The 20457-nt window shown below is 44.7% G+C and overlaps 1 protein-coding gene across 1 annotated transcript in view; it reads left to right on the top strand.

Annotated features, from left to right (window-relative positions):
* Positions 1-20457, top strand: part of TASP1 (taspase 1) — a 2293647-nt gene that overhangs the window by 158098 nt on the left and 2115092 nt on the right. The window contains exon 2 of the mRNA XM_069608337.1: positions 6750-6958. Within this exon, the coding sequence (XP_069464438.1) occupies positions 6820-6958 (139 nt within the window). The 5' untranslated portion in view covers positions 6750-6819. The remainder of the gene's footprint in view (positions 1-6749; positions 6959-20457) is intronic.

Genomic DNA, 20457 nt, shown 5'->3' with positions numbered 1-20457 from the left:
CTTACCTGTACATCTCTTCGGCGAACCAAGTATTCATCTTTACACTTCCCGGAATGCTGAAATCTTCATCTTGGCACCGCAGCACGACACGCTCCATCGTCGACAGCAGCGCCTGCAAGGAAAAACAGAAAACAAGGTTAGACATCGAAAAAACAGTCAGTTTAAGGTTGCGCTTCGCCATACTTTGCGCTTTTCCTTAAACCATCACTTACCTGCTGTCAAACATTGCGGTAGCATCCCTCTACCATCCGGCTGCGTCTCGCGTCTCACAGATGCATTGAGGCTGCATTTCCATCTAAGGGAAGAAAACAGAAGAGATACATTATTGCGGGCATAAATAGGAGCAACATATAAAGACATTAAACAGAACGAAGAGCATCACAAGAGCTCAAGAAAGACTTAACAATCATAAGGAGAAGCATAGTCGCAGCTGGACTAGACTAATCCTTATCAGAGATCAGTGAAGGAACTAGATCCCATTCGACGGGCCCCTGCCAGAATTAGCAGGACGGAGAGCTTATCTTCCATAATTCACAGGTGAGCTTTAATGGCCGGCGTATGCTCACAGAAACCGTACTTTGGGGTGAAGGGTTCGAGAGGTACACCAATCACAGATTGGCGCACTCACACACTGTTATCTCCACGCAGGAGCAGTATCACCACGTACCACCGCTCACAGCTTTTCTACTGATGGAGAAGCCTGAAAGGGGTGATTCAAGTTCAGGGAGGGCTGCAACCATGCCCCAAGGCCTCCGCAGAGACCAGGTAAGCGTAACAGCACATGATCTGTTTTTATCCCCTTGCTGTTGAGTTAGTACAGGTAACGCACAGCCTTGTTTTTCATGCACAAACAACGTAAATGGTTTAGTATAATCAGGAGTGCCCAAAGCAGGTGAGTTACACAATGCAGATTTTAGAACATCAAAACTCTCTTGCTGAGCAGCAGTTCATGGCAAGGGGACTGGAATGCTACTCAGTGTTAGATGCTACTCAGTGTTAGTTCTAACAGTGGTTTTGCTAAAAGCGAGAAGAAAAATTAGGAATCTACTGCCTGCAAAAGGAAATTATTCCTATAAACCCTCTGACATTTCTCTGTGTGATAGGGACAGGTATTTTCATTATAGCCTGCATGCGCTGAGGGTGTAATCTGTGCTCCCCTTTTGACAATAGATGTCCCAAATAGATTACCTGAGTTTTGTGGAACTGTAGTCTTTTCAGGGACTTTATGTCCCATGGTGCTACAAATTGTTATAACCGCAAAGCACAATCCATGCATTGCTCTTGTGTGTGTGCAGCTATCAACAAATCGACGTATTTGAGCAGTATGGTATTTGCAGTTGGTGTAAACATGTCTAGCTGTGTTTACAATGCTTGGCTGTAAATACTTGGGCTTTCAGTGTAACCTTTGGGGGGCCATAGGACCGCCCTTCCACATTAAAGGCAAATAGATACTTACTGTCTTCATGGATCGGAATGCTAAAGAATGCATTTTTGAGGTTCATAACAGTGAAATATTGGGCTAAAGATGGTATCATGATGAAGGCCATTAAAGGAGATTTTTATGTTGCAACTCCAAAGGCATGGAACGCCCTCCACCCAGACATTAGGACTCTGATATTGACTGAGCAACTGCGAAAGAAACTGAAGACACTTTTGTTTAGATAACTTCTGGTTAGCTGACTATGCTACATGGATCCCCTCTGCTCCTACACTGGAATCAGTATTTCACATTTATGTGTCCTCTTTTGTGATTTCTGTATGTTCTATGTTATTTGTCTGCGCCCTTAAACCTCCGGGTCTCGTGGTGCGCAATATAAATGGATTAAATTAAAGTAAAATAAAACAGGGACGTCATGTCCGGCACCACCAGATACTGTTGTTCTACAATTGTATTTATTGCTCAGAGATCAATAATCAGTCACCATTCTGCTGGAACACAAGGCTTCCCATCAATTTGTTTTTGTACAGGAAGAATCGGGCTGTTGCTGGGACTCCCCACAATTTCTTTTAGAATCCCTTTAACTAAAAAATCCTGTATTATGGGTTAATTCCTTCTAACCCTTCCTTGGGTATTTTCTACTGAGGAATTCACAGTAATACAGCACCAGGCTTAAACCTTATTTTCATGGGACACCTACCATATGTCCAACATCATTCGATCCCATGGCCCCTAACATAGGGTCAATTCCCTTAAGTTCAGGTGGCAATTCATTAGTAGTAGCGACAAGAAAGTTTGAAAAGGACTCAGCATTACATGTTGGGTAAACTCCATAAGGTGAACAATATATGTTTGCATGCAAATGTTTCATCAAATCCATTCCCAGCAGATTTAAAGCACATTTATCAGTGGCAACAAGCTGAGCCAAGCAAGATATAGGACCTATACTAAACTGTGCAGGGTCAAATATTGGACTTTGGACCGGATCATTCGAGAATCCCACTGAAGTGTTTACTTTCCCGTAGAGGGGAATATGGGCACTAGTTTGTGGGAAATTGACGTATTGGACGCACCGTTGTCAAGGAGGAATGTCGCCTGTTTGCCTTGCACCATAGCTTTCACAAATGGCCCATTTGAATCTACAGGAATATTTATGCACCCTTTTCCCTCTCCAGGGCAGCTCTATGCTATGTAGTTCAATGTACTGTAATTATCCTCCTAATAATCCTATCTGAATACTGCTGGTCTTGCCTAGCGTTAACATAATTATGCTGTTGCTCATTATTCTCTTCTGATCTCCCACTATTTGTTACCATGCTGTTCCAGTCGCAGTCCTTATAAAAGTTCCTCTCATCATTCCCCACCCATAAGAGCGTCAACGCCCTCTCCAGCACAACGGACACACCCTTAGCCAGTGGTCTTCTGCTTTGCAAAAATGACACCCATTGTCTATCATACTTGCTCCATTATTTGGCGGGGCACTAGCACCTCTTCCTCCTCTATACATTAGTCTTCCTCTTTGGATACACATATTCCCTCTTCCTCTTTCTGGAAAAGCCTGTTGCATTAGTACTCTGGTTTTTAATTCCTTCATTTTATTTTTTACTTTTCCCTTTATCTTTAGCGTGGCGGTTTGCATAATACGTAGCCATAGTCAAAATCTGGGCAGCAGTTTGAGTCGGCCATGTAGACTGATAGGTTTGTATATCATTCTTTAAGTGAGGCAACAATCCCTCTACAAAGTGTGAACAAAAGTAATTCTGTCCCTATGGCATAGCCATGTCCATTCCACTGTATGAGGTAAAAGCTTCTTCCTTTTGTGCAAAATATTTTTCAACGGACTCCCCTTCTTCCTGTCTGCAAGCAGTCATTATATCCCAATTCATTTGCTTATGGAGAACCACTTGCTGTATATGTGTTATAAACAGTGCTGGAAGAGCTATTATTTCTTTGGACGATTCCCCAGTCTTCCCCCTTTTGCTTGCTGCCTCTGTCAGCTCATCCCACTTTATGACAGGATCTAAACTGTCTTGCATTCTGCATTGGCGCCATATATTTGCTGGCAGAATGCATGAAACAACTGATCTATATGTCCCAACATGAGCGGGCCTGTTTTAAGTACTCGGTCTGTCTGGGTGTACCACTGTTCTGGATTTTGTCTAATATCGGGATAATCTTTAGTAAAAGAAGGTAATGCCATCCTATTCCAGGGGACATTGACCTGGTGTGTTGGATTATCAATATCAAACCGAGGCACTTCTCTCATTGGAAATGCTTGAGTTACCATAGACTTTGATGGGGCATTTATGATCCAAAATAAAAATGTTGACGCTATTGCAGGACAGAAGTTTGAATCAAGCTTACACTTTTGGATTGCTTGCTCTATGTCCTTATAATGGCTCGGGAGGGGTTACACTTTGTCGTCCTCATTAACCTTTTTATGTAAGAGCCACATTTGTTTGCGTAGCCTTTGTACTGTTTCAAATATAAGTGTATCTCGTTGCTGGGGCACGTACACTTTAGCTAGTTCCACTCCTTCTACCCCAATTTTGATCCATGCCAACACTACCTTTTCTGCAGTTTCCGTCTTGTGGGCTATAATCCTGTGGGCACGAGGTGGCGAGGAAAACACCTTATCACAAGATGCCCGGTAGGGGATTGGGGGAGGCCTTTTAACCATTAAACATTCTAACGGGTCTGTCTCATCTTCTTAAGGTCACTTTTGATTGGGGTCCCGGGGACTGAGGGGTAAGCCTTGGCTACACACACACACCCCTAATTCTCATTATATCTTCATGGTCCCCATCTTCCCAATACTTTTTAACTTTTTTATGATCATATGCACATGCTTTATCTTTTTCGGATTGTGGCTTACGTTAAGTACCTTAAAATGAATAGCACCAGCACTTAAAGTTTCAAAGTTTCAGAGAAACAGTTTATTTTGCTTAAGCTGGCTCGGCATCATATGCATTTTACTTCGTCTGAGCCTCCTTCTCTCTGAAAACATGATGTGAATAAACAGCTTTATATATTCAGTACACATTGCTTCGTGACAGTTCATTAAATCGCAGGCTAATTGTGACTACAGGCCAAGGTTTCGGCTTACTCCATGCAGCTGTCGCTTTGGCTAATTTAATTCATTGGGGCCTGCTTCGTGAACATGTGTGAACAGTCAAAACCAAACAAGGACTTTGTTTTCTACAACCTAAGCAGTCTTCAAACATGTGCACAGCCAGCTAATTAGAGAACCTATGTTCATTCATTTACAAAGTGCCTACAATATTTGTACATCATTTTCACACTTTGCTCTGCATTCCTCCACCCATCTTCCTCGTCGCAGTGTTAAGGTGTTTCTGGGAATAGACGTTTCTTTTTACTAATTTGCACGAAAACATTGGCAGAATGGTTTTAACATGTCCTGAGAGTGAATCAATGTTTGAAAGTTGCTCTGACAAACTGTTTAAGGGAAAGTCAGCATTCTCCTTTGAGGGAGCAGAGAAAGAACCAGAATATACCATTAGGGTTTTATGTATGGGAGATGCATCCTGTAAGGGTAAAGGGGGATACCATGTCTAATCCATGGGCACAACCACTTCCTCCCAGAGGTTGTCTGTCCCATGTGATCCTTCCTCATATAGCCGCCCCCAGGGTCAGGATCAGGTAGTGGCTGCCGTCCCCTGGCCATCAGAAAGGGAGTAATGATGCCATTGGATTCATTACAATACCTTAAGGAGATTTAAAGCATAAAGCTAGAGTTTGTATCTTGCTCATAAATGAGTACATAGCAGCAGCAAATCTATCTCCTTCTCCACAGGTTGCTCCTTCCTACCAGGTGATGCCTGATAACAAGGAGCTGCTTTTAGCTCCTTCTCAATGGATCGTTGACTTACCATGACTTCCCATGTGTCTGTCTATTTGGAAGTGTCATGTAGCACGTTATTGGACCATTTAAGTCTCTGAATTTGGCAGCATCTGTACGCGAGGGGTTATGCCTTAACACATGATGGCATTCTTTTGGCAATTGAGTTTGCACTTGCCATATGTCTGCCTAAACCTATTGGCTTTGTCAATTATTTAAAAAAATAGATTTAGTATCTATGTGTATGTGAAGCAAGTTATTGCTTGCATGCCGTCCCTTATTATCTTTGCGCCAAAAGAAATCTGTCTGCTGTCGAAATATGTCACTTGAAATTCCATAATAAAAGTCTCTCTGTTAATTGCCTCTTCCACAACGGATGCTTTTTAAAATCTTTCCTGATGCATAGATGATATGTACTTACATTAATCTCTAAGAATTCTTGCAAACTCTCAAAACTACTGCCCACCTTTTAGAGTACTGCTTTTAGAACTTTAAACCATACAAATGCAGAGATCACAACTGTCAATGCTTGCATTCATTTTGGAAAAGGATGTTCCTAAGAAGGGAGGTCGAAACTGTGCTACGTGGTGCCTGGACTCCACGTTTTCTTTTTTTCACGTAGTACCTTCGACGTGTGCTACCCAAAGAGGGGCACTCAAGCCTTGTGCCACAAAAATACCGTATATGGGGAGCAACTGATTGTATCTTAATATAAGTTCACTGCATTTTTTTTGGTTGATTTTAATTCAACCCATACTCGACACAGTCACGATGTTGCCGCGCAAGCATGCCAAGCCTTATTTTTAGGGCTGCGAAAATGTTGCTATCAACAAAAACATAGAAAAGTGGCTACAGATATAGTATTTGGTGTTTTTTCATTTTTTGATTTGAATTAATATTTTATCTGCCTTGAAAAAGCATATAGGGCTGAAACATCTGTAGGTTTTTTTTCCTTAATGGCATTTCACGTGACAAAATACTGTTATGGTATTAGTGGAATATTCTATTGATGACATTTTCTTTGTTATAAAACCTAGAAAGAATTGGCTAGTAATAAGAAGTATAACCAAAGATCATTAGCTGTTCAAGTGCTAATTGTGATACCATTCGCAACAATGCTATCAGTTAGTAAATGTATTTTGGAAATGGTTGTCTGCAGGTCTATTCTTGGGTTCTTTTTTTAGGACCGTTTCGAGCAACACAAATGACGTTTTGTGGATGTTTTAAAGGTACTTTTTTAAACAAGCATACACTTGGACTAATGTTCAGATTTATTGTTGCATTGACATATCGTCTTATTTCTTGTGTTTTGTCAAATACTGAATTGTCATATTGTACACTGAACCACCGTGAGTTGGTCGTTTAGCAGCAGGCAGTGCGATGTTGTTATTCTACAAAACACAAACCTAAAACGTTATCCTCGGTGTAACACTTCTGTTGATTTTACTATAGGAATCCCCTTTGCGGTTGCAAGTGGATGGTGTCACCCCCCCATAGAAGATGGTAGATCTGATATGTGAACATGGAGAAAGTCATCAGCTCGCCAGAAGTGCTGCCTTCCAAATCCTCTCAGGTCGCGGTTGCAAAAGTCACTGCCAAAGAATTAGATGGAAATAACTCCCGGAAGGCAAAGCGAGTTGGATTTGTGCTGGTACACGCAGGTAAGCTGGATTAAGGTTTTGTTTGTAATTGAACTCTGCAGCAATTTAGTGACCATATGAGACTTGTCCATAAAGTGAAGAATCAAAACGCATTTGGGCTAATGTTTCCTAATGAGTAAAGTAAAATTAATGCATAAACATTCCGCACGCTTATTTTACATTACTCATTTTAATGTATTTGTATGGCGGGCCTGGCGGCTAGAGGGCAGAAAGGGCATGTGTCGTCATTTACGATTCTGCCCCCTCCTCTCCACAATACAAATACTTCAGGCGTAAATGTTGTGGACTCGTATGGAATTGGTCTGCTTTTTACAGCAGCAAAAAGCAGGCAGATTCCATGAGAATCCATTGTAAATGCTGCCTGGCATGCAGCGTTTTCTCAATTTGCACTGCTAAGTGCAAAATGGAGGCTTGATGGCTATTTTGCCTCCACGCTACATCTACCATTTTGCATGTGCAAGTGATGAAAATTACACGGAGGGGACAGGATGCCTCTGTGTAATGTAGGGGGAACTGGAAAATGTGCCCCAGTGTTGCCTCCGGATTTATACACCAACAGTTTAACAAAGCTGCTCAATGGAAAAATATAACACTGCCATGAAGTTTGTAATGTGTAGTAATAAATGAAATGGTTCAAAATAAATAACAGCAGGATAGTCTTGCTCTTCTGAGTTAAACACAAGCAATTCACAACATAAACATTTCCTTAACCACGAATTAAGTGTTACAGAAAATCATTTTAAAAGAAGGAAATCATAAACTGCTTTAAGTAAGTGCTCCAGTGTCAGCTGGCATTCTGCTCTGGCTGAAACACTGGGCAGTACGACGTCACAATTAATTTGTATTAAAGTGATATAGTTACATAAGTAGTGATTTAATGTTCTTATTCGAGGTGAGTATTGGTGTCACTATTGCTATACTGTTTGAAGGATTTTTTTACCGACTTGTATTTGATTATTGTAGTCTGCCATGTATTCCAAGGGATAACGTGACCATAAATTACATGGATATTGCAAGTGATTGTATAGAAATGTAAAGAAACGTCATGGACATCTGAGGTTTGGGGTACTTCATCTCTTATAATATTATGTTCGTATCTGTTTTGGAATGCTGAGAGCAAGAGTTAGCTAGCACATATATTTTGAACATATTAACCATCTATAGGTCACCTTGTGATTTCTCCTGCTTTAAGGAGTGGCCAGACTTTGTAGCCAGTATCCAGGCTTTCTCTAACCAACATCATTATATTTGGAGGATTCGGCATCTGTTGGGAGTCCTCCCTGAACAAAGCTTCCTCCCTTTTTCATGGCTTATGTTGATGCCCTCACCATCAAAATGTGTCTCCCACTCTTCTCTATGTGGGTAGACCTACCTTAAATGCCTTGTCTAATCAGCTTGATCTCTTGAACATCACCTACTTTGCGCTGTCCTGGACTGAACGCTCCTTGCTGATAGCTCACCTTGCAAACTGGATTGGCCCCCATACCCTCTCCTTCTAAGGTTGCATGCTTACTGACCGTCAGCAAAGCGTTCAAGTGGGGGGGTTTCTTTCAGAAATACTCTCTGTGTTGTGGGGAGCCACAGGGATCAGCTCTCTCCCCACTTTTGTTTAATATTTACCTTCGTGCTCTGATGAACATTTTGGAAAAATATAATCTTAGGTTTCACTCCTATGCTGATGATACTCAGCTGTACATCAGACTTGACAATGTAGAGGATGTTCTTACTGTGGTCACTAGCTGCCTAGATGAGATAAGCACCTGGATGGAGGAAAATTGGCTGCAATTGAACCTAACAAAAACGGAGGTGATTCTGTTTGGGCCTAAACATCTCCTTGCAGGAGAAAAATGTCGTCGTCCTCCTCAGTTTTTGGGGGCTAGCCTTAAATACTCCACCAAGGTCAAGAATTTGGGCTGTATCTGGCAGAGTGACCTGGGATGTAATGCCCAGGTCTCAGCCAAGGTACAGTCCGTATTCTATAGTATCCGCCTCTTGCGCCAAGCTCTACCCTACGTGCCTAAAGCAGATCGTGCTGTAGTGGTAGGAGCACTGGTCAATTCAAACCTTGACTACTGTAATGGTCTTCTGGCCGGAGCACCAAGTAATCAAATCCATCGTCTCCAGAAAGCACAAAATGCTGGAGTCAGACTGGTCTTTGGTGTACCCAAAAATACTCACACATCCGGTCTTCGTCGGTCACTACACTGGCTGACAGTCGAAGATCGGATTAAATTTAAGATTGGCTGCTTGGTTTATCGATGCCTGCACGATATGGCACCAGCATACTTGATAGATAAGTTGAGACGATCCCAACCCACTCGCACTCTCAGGTCGGAGGATCATTTCCTTTTTGTAATTCCTAGGATGAAGTACAGGTTTAGGGGAGATCTGTGCTTTTCAGTGACGGGGCCCAGATTGTGGAATAGTCTTCCGTTATATCTGAGACAAGCCAACTCCCTGATGACCTTTAGAGCAGGTCTTAAAACTCATCTCTTTAAATAAAGCTGTTATTATGACTATCTTTGTTTGCTGTATAGTCTTTCTGGCCATCTGAGTGCCATCTTCTTGTTCCATCTGCGCCAGGATACAATTCGGTTCGTTGTGTGTGTGCTTATAAATACCTCAAAATCATGCAGAGTGTCTCTTGCTCATATCTTTGCTGCTGCCACCTTCTTGTCTTCCAGTGTATATCCTGATCGCTGGCATCCTCTCTTGGCTCACTGCTAGCATGCCGCCACAATGCTCCCTCTTACTAGCAGTTCCTGAGAACTACGAAATCCTAAGACCGGACAGAGCAGGCGCTAGAGGCGGAGGCATTGCCCTCATAGCCAAGTCCGACCTAGTCATGAGAATAACCCCTTCTCCCAGTGTAAGCTCTTGTGAATTACTTACAGTCAAAGTACCTATCTGTAATGCACGCACTCTAACAATACATCTACTATATAGCCCTCCAGGACCGATTGGTTCATTTGAAGAAGACCTATCTGTAATTTTCTCTAATAAAACTAAACTGACATCTCAAATTCTCATGCTAGGAGATTTTAACTTGGGTTTTAACAATCCTAACGACCAACATGCTCTAGTTATCTCTAATGTACTAGCAGATCTGGGACTCACCAAAAGAGTATCCCAGACCACCCATAACAAAGGGAGGACCCTTGACTGGGTAGCCAAACTCAATTGTGCATCACCTCTATTATGCCCCAGACCTGGACTGATCACTTCCGGATCTCCTTCATCTTGCCAACCAAGCCACCTTTCTCCAAGATCAAGCCTATAGCACCTCCCCTCTCCACAAGGAATAAAAGGAACATTAGAGCAGATAAGCTTATGCCTCTTATCGTACCTACCCTTAACTCATTGCCGGACTAAACTATTCCAGACAAATTAGTTGACGCTTACAATGGCACCATGACCAAAGCTTTTAGACACTATCGCTCCACTTAAGATGCGGAAAAGCAAACCTAAAGCTCACCTGAACTCTTGGTTCACTCCTCACCTAAAATCCCTGAGACTAGAAAAAAGAAACCGCGAAACCTTGTGGAAACACTTTCCTACTGATGAAAACAAAAATAACTTGATCAACCTAGCCACCCACTACAAAAAAGAAATAATACGTTCTAAACAAGAATCTTATAACGAGACGATTAATAAAGTAAGCTCAACCACTAAGGAACTGTTCACCATTCTAAGGGAAATAAATCACCCATCTCACAGACAGACGAATGTGTGAAGGACAAACTTTGGTGTACGATCATTCAGAACGCCCTTATGAACAAAATCTCCCTCCTCCAAAGTAAGATTGCAAAGAAAAAAGCCAACCTACCTAAAATAGACCAGCAGAGTACAGTCTCAGATTATTCCAGTAAACCCCAACATCATTTCAACTTCTCTCAAGTTTCCACCCACGAGGTAGAAAAAATCATCTCAGCCCTCCAACCATTGAAATGTCAAGGAGACAGCCACACGGCACAGATAACCAAAGATGCTGCCAGAGATCTGGCGCCATTATAACCAAATTAATTAACTCCTCATTCACATCTGGCATCTTCCCCAGGAACTTAATCCCAACCAACTATAGGCTGATTACCACGGTACCTTTTTTACTCAAGATCCTCGACAGAGTTGCCTACATGCAAATTCAGGAGTACCTAGAGAATAACCACCGCCTTGGTGCCCGCCAACCTCGTTTTAGACCTTGTCATGGCTCTGAGACAGTGCTAATAGACTTAAAAACACAAATCGATGAACTCACTACTGCTACTCCTTGATCGTTCGGCCGGCTTGGACCTGGTCGACCGTCAAGTACTCTGTAAACACCTTGCCTCGGCGGCGTACTTCTCACAAGACGCTATCGCCTGGATTAAATCCTTTCTAAACAAAAGGACCATGAGTCTTTTCCCCACTTGCAGCGGCTGATCCAATCCCGATTACCTGTGGTGTGCCACAATGTTTTTGTGTATCCCGACTATGTATAATATATTCACCAAGCCTTTGTTCGATGATCTAGACCATCTGGGTGTCAGCTACACTAACTATGCAGATGACACCCGGATCCTCATACCTCTCATAGGAGATTATGACAAGTACTTGACTTTGGTGAATAGAATATACCTTACCTTCACAATGCGACAGAGAGCATGGTCAGTATCATTGTGGCTGCCTACCTTTAGGTGGAGTTTGTGTGGGCATAGTGCAGCATCCTGGTTTCGAGGTATGTGCAACGTGATTGGTGCACCCCTGCTGCTGCTACGAGTTTTGGGCATTCTCCAGGCATAATTCGAGTATTTTTTTGGCCATCTGGCCCGAAATGACAGCGCCTTTACTACCACGTGTGTGGGCAGCAATTTGCTTTATTTTAGCAGCCATCACTTTGAAATACCCAAATTCATGCCTTCCATGGATGCAATGCCTTGCACCACGAGGTGCTATCAACATGGCCGCCCAGGCCCCTCCATCATCCATGGCAGTGCTGTCTTCACTGTGTGTTCCTCCATCCTGACCACTGATTGGTCTCCAAGCTGCTCTTCTACACCAACAAGGAACCGACAGGCTTTTAGCCGGCCCCCTCACCAAAGGCCTACTTCTAAGGCCCCTGTCAGCTTCCCTGTTTGCTTTACAGGCTTCAACATGAGATTTCTGCAACCGCCAAACCCTCACTGTGGCTGCTTCCCCTGGACTATTGGACTGCTATGACTTCTCTTACGATATTCTGTTTAGGTTAGTTCCCTCCCTCTTGATTTACCTGAACTTCCTTCTCAGAGGGTACTCTCAACTCTCCCTGTTATGTACTCATTTGAAGCTTTATCTCTACTCACCTCTACCATCTAACTACCAGTCTCCCATTTAACTTGAAAGTCAAACTTGGGTGTATTTTTGCATTTACTTGAAAGTCAAACCTGGTTGTATTTTTGCATTTACTTGAAAGTTCAACTTTGGCCATTGATTGTAACCTGCTAGCCCAGTGACTGTTCAATACGGCTTTACTTACTTACTCCTCCCTCTGCTTCCTCTCTTTTCCACTCATTGTGCTTTCTGTTTCTCCCATCTACTACAACTGTTTCTCGATCAACTATCCTTCCCATCTTACTAAGTCTGGAAAAAAGAAATTTAAAAAGGATATCTTGGCCTCGAACCCTGGTCTCCCTATCGCTGATACCTATACCAGCGCCTCTTCCAGACAGACCCTCACCAACATCCTCTTTGTTGTTCCTTCGCCGGATCTATGGACCCCCCATATGATTACTCTGCTTTGTCCTGTCTCCTCCTCTCCCATTAATGGTGGCACTCGCTGGGATGTCCTCATGGCTTCTTTCGACTCCTCCAGAGTCATCCTTAATGTCTACCTAAATGGCACTGTCATGGTCCAAGGTCCTCAGGCCAATCTCCTCCTCTTCGATAGGCATTTCCCTCGCCTCATCAACTTCCTCTCATCTCCAGCTGTCCCCTCCTCTCACTCCTTGGCTACCTTGCCCACTTTTTGCTCCTCCTCTTCTGTCACTCTTCAGGCTACCTCCACAACTCTGCGTGGTGTACCTCTGATTTGTACCCCTCCCCGGAAGGTCTTTAAGGCCGGCAACCTTCTTCATCTTGCTACTCTCAACTCTCGCTCTGTGGTCAAACACTCCTCCGACATCTGTCGCCTCATTGAAGAACTGGACCTTGATGTCCTCGGTCTTACAGAGTCATGGTTCACGGCCAGCTCTGTCATGAGCTTTGACACTCTTCTCCCTGAGGGCTACAAGGGCCTCTCCGCACCCAGATCCACTCGACCTGGTGGAGGCGTATCCTTGATCTTTCCTGAGTGGATTCCTGCAACTATCATTCCCATTCAGATTTACTCCTCTTTTGAATGCCTTGTCTGCAGACTCTCAATCTCTCCTAGCCACTCTCTTACTGTTGCTACTCTCTACTGGCCCCCGGGCAAATCACCTCTTTTCTCTCTGAGTGGGCTGACCTCTCCTCCTCCCTCCTGGCCTCAACCACTTAACTCCTCCTCCTTGGTGACCTCAACATCCACCTCGATTCTCCCTGTCCCTCATCTCTGCTCTTTGACAACCTCTGTGATTCCCTCTCTATCCTCCCCTCTGGCCCGACGCACTCTGCAGGACACACACTTGATGTCTTGATCTCCCCTGGTCTCCCCCTCTCTATCCCTCTGACCACTCCTCTCTCCTGGAGTGACCATTGCCTTCTCTCCTCCCATCTCTCATTCTCTTCCCCCCAAGCCAACCCCACCCCAACACTGGCACTTACTTTCTTGGACATCCGACCTATGAAGTGTGTGTCAGCTGAGGCTTTCGCTGCCACCTTCTCTCCCCCTCCTCCTATGGCCGACTCACACCCCAACACAACCCTGTCCCTTCTCTACTCTTCTATCTCTGATACTTTTGATGCTCTTGCCCCTGTCATGAGGATCCGCTTGAAGTCCAAAGCCAAGTGCAATTCCTGGTATGACTCCGACCTAGCTACACTTAAACGTAAGGGTAGGGTGGCTGAGAGGAAATGGAGGGCTTCTTGCTCATCCTCTGACAAACTGGCCTGTCGCCTGATCCAAAGGCAATACCAACTCTCTGTCCGCACTAAGAAGAGAGCCCACATTCAAGCCCGTGTCTCTGCGGCATCTAACAACTCAGCTGAACTCTTTAAAATCTGCAAGGAGTTTGCAAACCCTGCAGCAGTCTCCACCCCTCCTCTTGCCTCCCAGGCTCTCTGCAGTGCCCTTGCCTCACACTTCATCTCAAAAACCCAGGACATCCTGTCCACCCTCTCCTCCCCTGCCCCTCCTATTCCTTCTCAGTCTGTGCTTGCAGAGCCCCCTTTAGCCACCCCCCACTCTCCTTCTCTTCCTTTCCTATTTTCTCCCCTGACAAGGTCACTAGACAAGTCCGATCTATGAAAGGCTTGTCAAAACAGGTTCATCACCGTTCCTCTAAAACCATCAAGGACCACATTGACACCCTTGCTCTGGCCCTTGCCAATTTTTATAACCACTCCTTTGCCTCAGGATCCTTCCCCTCCCCTCTGAAGCACTCCCTTGTATATCCTCTCCTCAAGAAACCCACAGTTGATCCTTCCTGTCCGGCTACCTATCGGCCAATTTCCATTACCCCGTTTCTGGGCAAACTCCTGGAAAAGCTGGCCATCTCTCAGCTTAACCTTCATTCAGATTCTGGTGGCTGTCTCCATGACCACCAGTCTGGCTTCAAAACGACCAGAAGCACGGAAACTGCTCTCCTGAACATCCGTGAAGATCTGTTCTTCAACCTGGACTCTAACATTCTCTCTGTCCTCATCCTTCTCGATCTCTCTTCTGCCTTCGACACGGTCAACCACACCATCCTGCTCAACCGTCTCTGTGATAACCTGGGTATCACTGATCAGGCTCTGGCCTGGCTGACCTCTATCCTCTCTGATCGACCCCCCCAGGTCCAACTCGGGTCCTTCCTATCATCTATCGTCCTCTGTACCTGTGGGGTTCCCCAGGGGTCTAACCTCTCACCCTGGCTCTTCAACCAATACCTGGCAACTCTTGCCCACTGTATTGCCATTTTCTGCTCAAATTTCCAGTGCTACGCTGATGACACTCAACTCATTTTATGGCTGCCCTCGGCCACCTCCTCTCCCTCTCTCATCTCTGACTGCCTAACTGCCATTCAAGATTGGTGTGCTGCCAATGATCTTTGTCTGAATGCCAGCAAGACTGGGATACTCCTCATCGGCACACCATGTCCATCCTTTTCCCTCACTCTCTGGCCGGCCTCCTTTAGCCCTCCTCCTACCCCTACCTGCGAGGCTAAGAACCATAGGTCATCTTTGTCTCCACACTGTCCTTTTCCGCCCATATCTCTGAGGTCTCTAAAAAGTCAAACTTCCTACTGCACCTCCTCAGAGGTACTCTGCCTTTCCTCTTCTTCTCTCAGAAGCACACTGTCTCCCAAGCTCTGGTTCTCTCTAGGTTGGACTATTGTAACAGCCTCTTTCTAAATCTACCTGCCTCTACTCTCCGCCCTCTGCAACTTACCCAGATCAAGACTGTGAGACTTGTCCTTGGCCTCAAGCCCTGGGATCGTATGTCTCCAGCTCTGAAATCTCTCCATTGGCTCCCAGTGGATGCAAGGATTAAATTCCAAACCCTCTGCATTGTCCACAAGGCTTTCTGGGGTCTGGCTCCAAAATACCTTCAGCTACCCCTCCGCAAATACCACCCCTCTCGGGCTCTTCTCTCCTCTACCTCTAACTCCCTCCGGGTCAATCGTTTTTCAAAGAAACAAGCTGGGGGTAGATCTCTATCTTCGGCTGGGGCCTTCCTCTGGAACAGCCTCCCTGCCACTCTAAAACTTGAGGAGAACCATCTCCCGTTCCGGAAGCACCTCAAGACCTTCTTGTTTGCCTCTGCCTTCGCTCCCCCTATCCCCTGCTGATCTGCTCTCTCTTGGCACTGCACACCTGGCCTCCCTCTCTCCCCCGGGCCCAGGTACCTGCTCACCCTCCCACCCTCCTGCAATGCCTCCTGGCCACCCCTTGCACTGTATCTGTACCCATACAGCCACCCCCATTTTTCTTCCTTTTCTGCACTTATCAGACTTACCCAGTCTGCTGCCTTAAACACAGCACTTGCCACTTGCTGGCTGCACTACCACTGTTCATTGCCTCCTTTTTCTATTTATTTTTATTTATTATTATTTATCTGCTCTCCTCTGCTCCGCACTTTCCACTCTTCCCCCTTCCATGCACTTGTTCCCTTTTCCCGTTTCCCTTTGCCATGCACTTGCGCGTTCTCAATGTCACTGGGCCTAGTAAGATGGTCGTTGGGTTGTGTTCTCCCCTGGTCCCCTCCCTTGCCTAGTCGCGCTCTGAAACACTTGTGTACGAGCGCAATAGAAATAAAATATCAAATATCAAAAGTATCAAGACTAGATGGCTGCACACGGGCTATGCCTGAATGATGACAAGACCGAACTCCTAATACTTGGAAACACAGCTAACCTCAACAAATTGAGCCCAAACTACACTGCCTTTAATATAGACGGTAATTTCATTAAAGTGGTAAAAGAAGTAAAAACCCTAGGCTTTTACCTCGACTCCACCTTCACATTTAACAAACAAGTCGGCGCCATGGCATCCTCTACTGCTTACACTTGTAAACTAGTCCGGGCATGCAAACCTTTCCTGTCCAAAGATAGCTGTACAATCCTAGCTAGAGCACTTATCCTCTCCAAACTGGATTATTGTAACTCTTTGTACCTGGGAGCAAGTAACTACATCACCAACAAAATCCAAATCCTGCAAAACAACGCCCTTAGAGCCGCCCATGGTATTCCTAAGAAAGAACACATATTGCATCTGAGAAGACAGATCAAATGGCTCTATACTAAGGACAAAATTATGCTTAAAACGGTATCACTAGCACATAAATACCTTAATCAAGCTGCCCCCATTTACCTTACTGAGAGAATCACGAAAAAATCCACTTCACAACCTACAAGGACAATCAACTCATCCTGTTTAGTCGTGACCATATTTAAACTAAAAAAAGCAGGAGGAAGTAGCTTCCCTGTCAAGGCAGCACAAGCATGGAATCCCCCTACCCCCGTCACTGAGAGCCAACCAACCGTTTTACATGTTCAGGTGCAATACCATAAACTGGTTGGTTACTAAGGACACACCTGGATAGCCCTAGCCTTGCTCAGACCAGACTACATGACCTCCAACTTGCTTATTACATACTCCCTGACTACCGATTTTGCTGTTCTGCTCCGGCACTCCATGCATATCTTCCCTTACGTATCATGTATCACTTACTTTATCTGTTACATTATTTTACTGCTTCTGTAGTACATAGACTTCCACTATATAACTCTTTGTATAGTGTATAGAATTGCTCTTCTTATGTAAATGTTTGTACATGTTATATATTGCATCTACTGTAACCAAGCTAAAAGTATACTTGTAACCTCTGTGTAAAAGGCGGCCAGATACTTCGGGTTGGGTGCACCATACAAATAAACAAACAAACAATGCTCTTTCTGGCACCTAAGACATTCTGTCAGGAAAATTTGAAAAAACACAATTGATTTCACACCCATCTCACCATCTTGAAGAGGAGGAGGAATCTGGTTCTGCAGCGATACTGGCATAAACTGAATTATGGCGAGGGCGAGCATGTTAACCATTGCCCCTCATGAAGCTACCATGCTTTGATCAAGCACAAAGAAGCCCTCATGCAAAACACATTGATCAAGCAACTAACAAATCTGCAGAAGTTTTTAGATACTATAGAGAGTACCCAGCCAGCTATCGCCCCATCGCCATAACCCATTTTATCTGTAGAATCCTGGAGAAGTTGGCCTTCTTCCAGCTGCATGCCTTTAGTGAAGAGCCTATTACTGATCACCAATCTGGTTTCCCGCTCACCGGAGGTGAAGTCTGCCCTCCTCTTGATGAGTGATAAACTCCTTCTATAATTATTCTTGTGGTATCGTGATCCTCCTTGATCCATCTTCTGTGCTTTCATGATCCTGCTTCATCCATCCTCCTCCTCATGACTTCCCACTCTGCTTACTGTCTTGATTCCTTCTTTTGAATGAAAGATAAGGCATTTAGGTGGCTATTTTTGTTTTTTTTTTCCTCCTGAAGAAAGCGGCCCAGTTCATAACTGGTTACTTCTTGTCTCCACCTACTAGTTCTAACTATGGTGTTCTCTAAAGCTCCATCCACTCTTCTTTGAGCTCTGCCAGTGCACTTATGGTCTTTAATGTACCTACCTATATATGGGTATGGCTATGCTCTATTTCATGTTAAGAAAAAAAGAAAATGTAACTTTTTATTTATTGACACTTGTCATCGATAAATCATCGCAAACACGTAATGAGCAGCAAAGAATAACAGTTTTATAGCATAGGTAAACAGCGCACAGTGGCATGTATAGTTATCAGACCAGCAGGGGTCAACATACGTGCAATCAAGACGGAGAGCTCTCGCTGGCCAGGTACATCCGGAAGTCAAGCCAAATGTCCTTAAGGCAACTGATGCCCTGCAATAGGGTAATGTACCATTTGACCAAGTGACATCTCTCAGCCACATCTCATGCGCAGGTGGTTGTTTGTGAGCCCACCTCATCAAAATGGCTCTCTTGGCGAGCAATAAACCCAAATTCAAGAATCTACGATTAACCACATCCAATTTCCCCATGAAGCCCAGCACGCACTCGCTTGCTTTCAGAGATAACTGTTGATCCAATAGAAAGCACAGAAGTGATAGCACACTAGTAATCACCCGACTTAGGGCATGAACATATACAGCAGGATTGCATTATCATCTTTACATCTGGGGCACACTCGCATCCGATGTGACTGGAATCAGTTCAACATTGATGGAGAGTAATACAGTCTGTTCATAATTTTAAAATGTTTTGAGTCTATATTTGGAGTTTGAGGGCACCCCTCTCGTTAAAGCCCATAACTCCTTCCAGTGCCCGTCTGTGATTACAGTTTGGAGGCCGTTGCACCACTTAGAGCGGGTTGGTCTGACTTCATGTATGTCTATGGTCTAAATCCGTTTGTACAGCATAGAAATGCTCTTCCGGACAGCGGGCGCATGCAATATATATGAAAAACATCCATGAGACGGGGGTTCTGCAGGAAACATTGACCAATGGGCCTTAAAAGCGGCACGCATGCGCAAGTAATTCATTCAGTGCCTGTAGTGACCCATCACCCACGGCAAATTTTATGTCTTTCCAGCTCACAAGGGCGCCTTCCCCAGCCGCACTCAATACCCTTTTGATGCCCTTATTCATAGTAGGGGGTAGCATTGATGGCCCCAATAAGGGGAGACGCTGGTCGTAAATGGATGACAGCTGAAGCCTAGCATTTAGCCTTGTCCACGCCTTCCATCTTGCCCCCACGGGGTCCATCGGGTGTATAACATGATACTTCCCACCCACCAAATGTGACACCTATGGGCGGGTTGGCCGTGTCTGTTCAAGTCCGACATGTGGTAGTGTGGGGCCATCCCCTGGCCAATAGGTTGCATAGTGCACCTGCGCTGCTATATAATATAATTCAAAGTCCGGGGTGTTAAAACCTCCCTCCTCATATGGTTTGGTTAGGTGCGTCCACCTAAGTCGAACCACCACCGCCCAGATGTAAGAAGTGCACAGCCGTTTTAAGCAGGGACAGCCTCCCTGCCAATGACATTGGTATGTTACTCCACATTTGGAGTTTGGCTTTCATGTCCTCCATGTAATTCCTGTAGTTCCATTCCCTAGTGAGCGCCGGCATCCGAGCTACCAAAATAGCCAAGTGTCGTTTGGACTGTGCCGCCCATTTCAATCCCTATGTACAAGCTGGTGCTGGCATACAATCGGTCACCGGAAATATTCCAGACGTATTATTTTTAAGACGTAGGCCCGAGTGTTTGCCAAACTCCACCACTGTGTCAATCACTTGTGCCAAATTGTCATCGGGATCCCTAGTATACAGTAAAATGTCATCTGCATATAATGATATAATGTCCGCCTTCCCTCCTATTGGTGTACCTGTATAGCCTTGTTCAGTGCTTATCAGCCAGCAGCTTGATAACCAACGCAACCAGCAGAGGGGCTAACAGGCAATCTTGCCTGGCCCCCCACTGCAAATCTGTTAGCCCGGACCTGGGCAAAGGGATGTGTGTACAGCAGCCTCACCCATGAGATGAATCCATGCCCTAAATCATATTTAGACAAGACCTGAAACAAGAAAGACCACGAAACAGTATCAAATGATGTTTGCATGTCTAAGGAGACAGCTACAGCCTTCCATTCTGGGGGTGGGTGTCTGTGCTATAATATTATAAAGTAGCTGGAGGTTCAATGCTGTAGAGCGGTCGGGTAAAAACCCTGATTGATCAGGATGGACCATGTATGGCATTAAGGAGCAGAGCCTCATCGCCAACACCATGGCAAAGATTTTTGCATCTGTGTATGAGCCACAGTCCTCTGCAATCTTAACAGGTTG

Source organism: Ambystoma mexicanum, chromosome 4q (assembly GCF_040938575.1).
Source record: "Ambystoma mexicanum isolate Mex_15411 chromosome 4q, UKY_AmexF1_1, whole genome shotgun sequence".
Classification (NCBI taxonomy): domain Eukaryota; kingdom Metazoa; phylum Chordata; class Amphibia; order Caudata; family Ambystomatidae; genus Ambystoma; species Ambystoma mexicanum.
The sequence above is the reverse complement of the archived record's forward strand: the minus strand, read 5'-3'. Positions and strand labels throughout refer to the sequence as shown.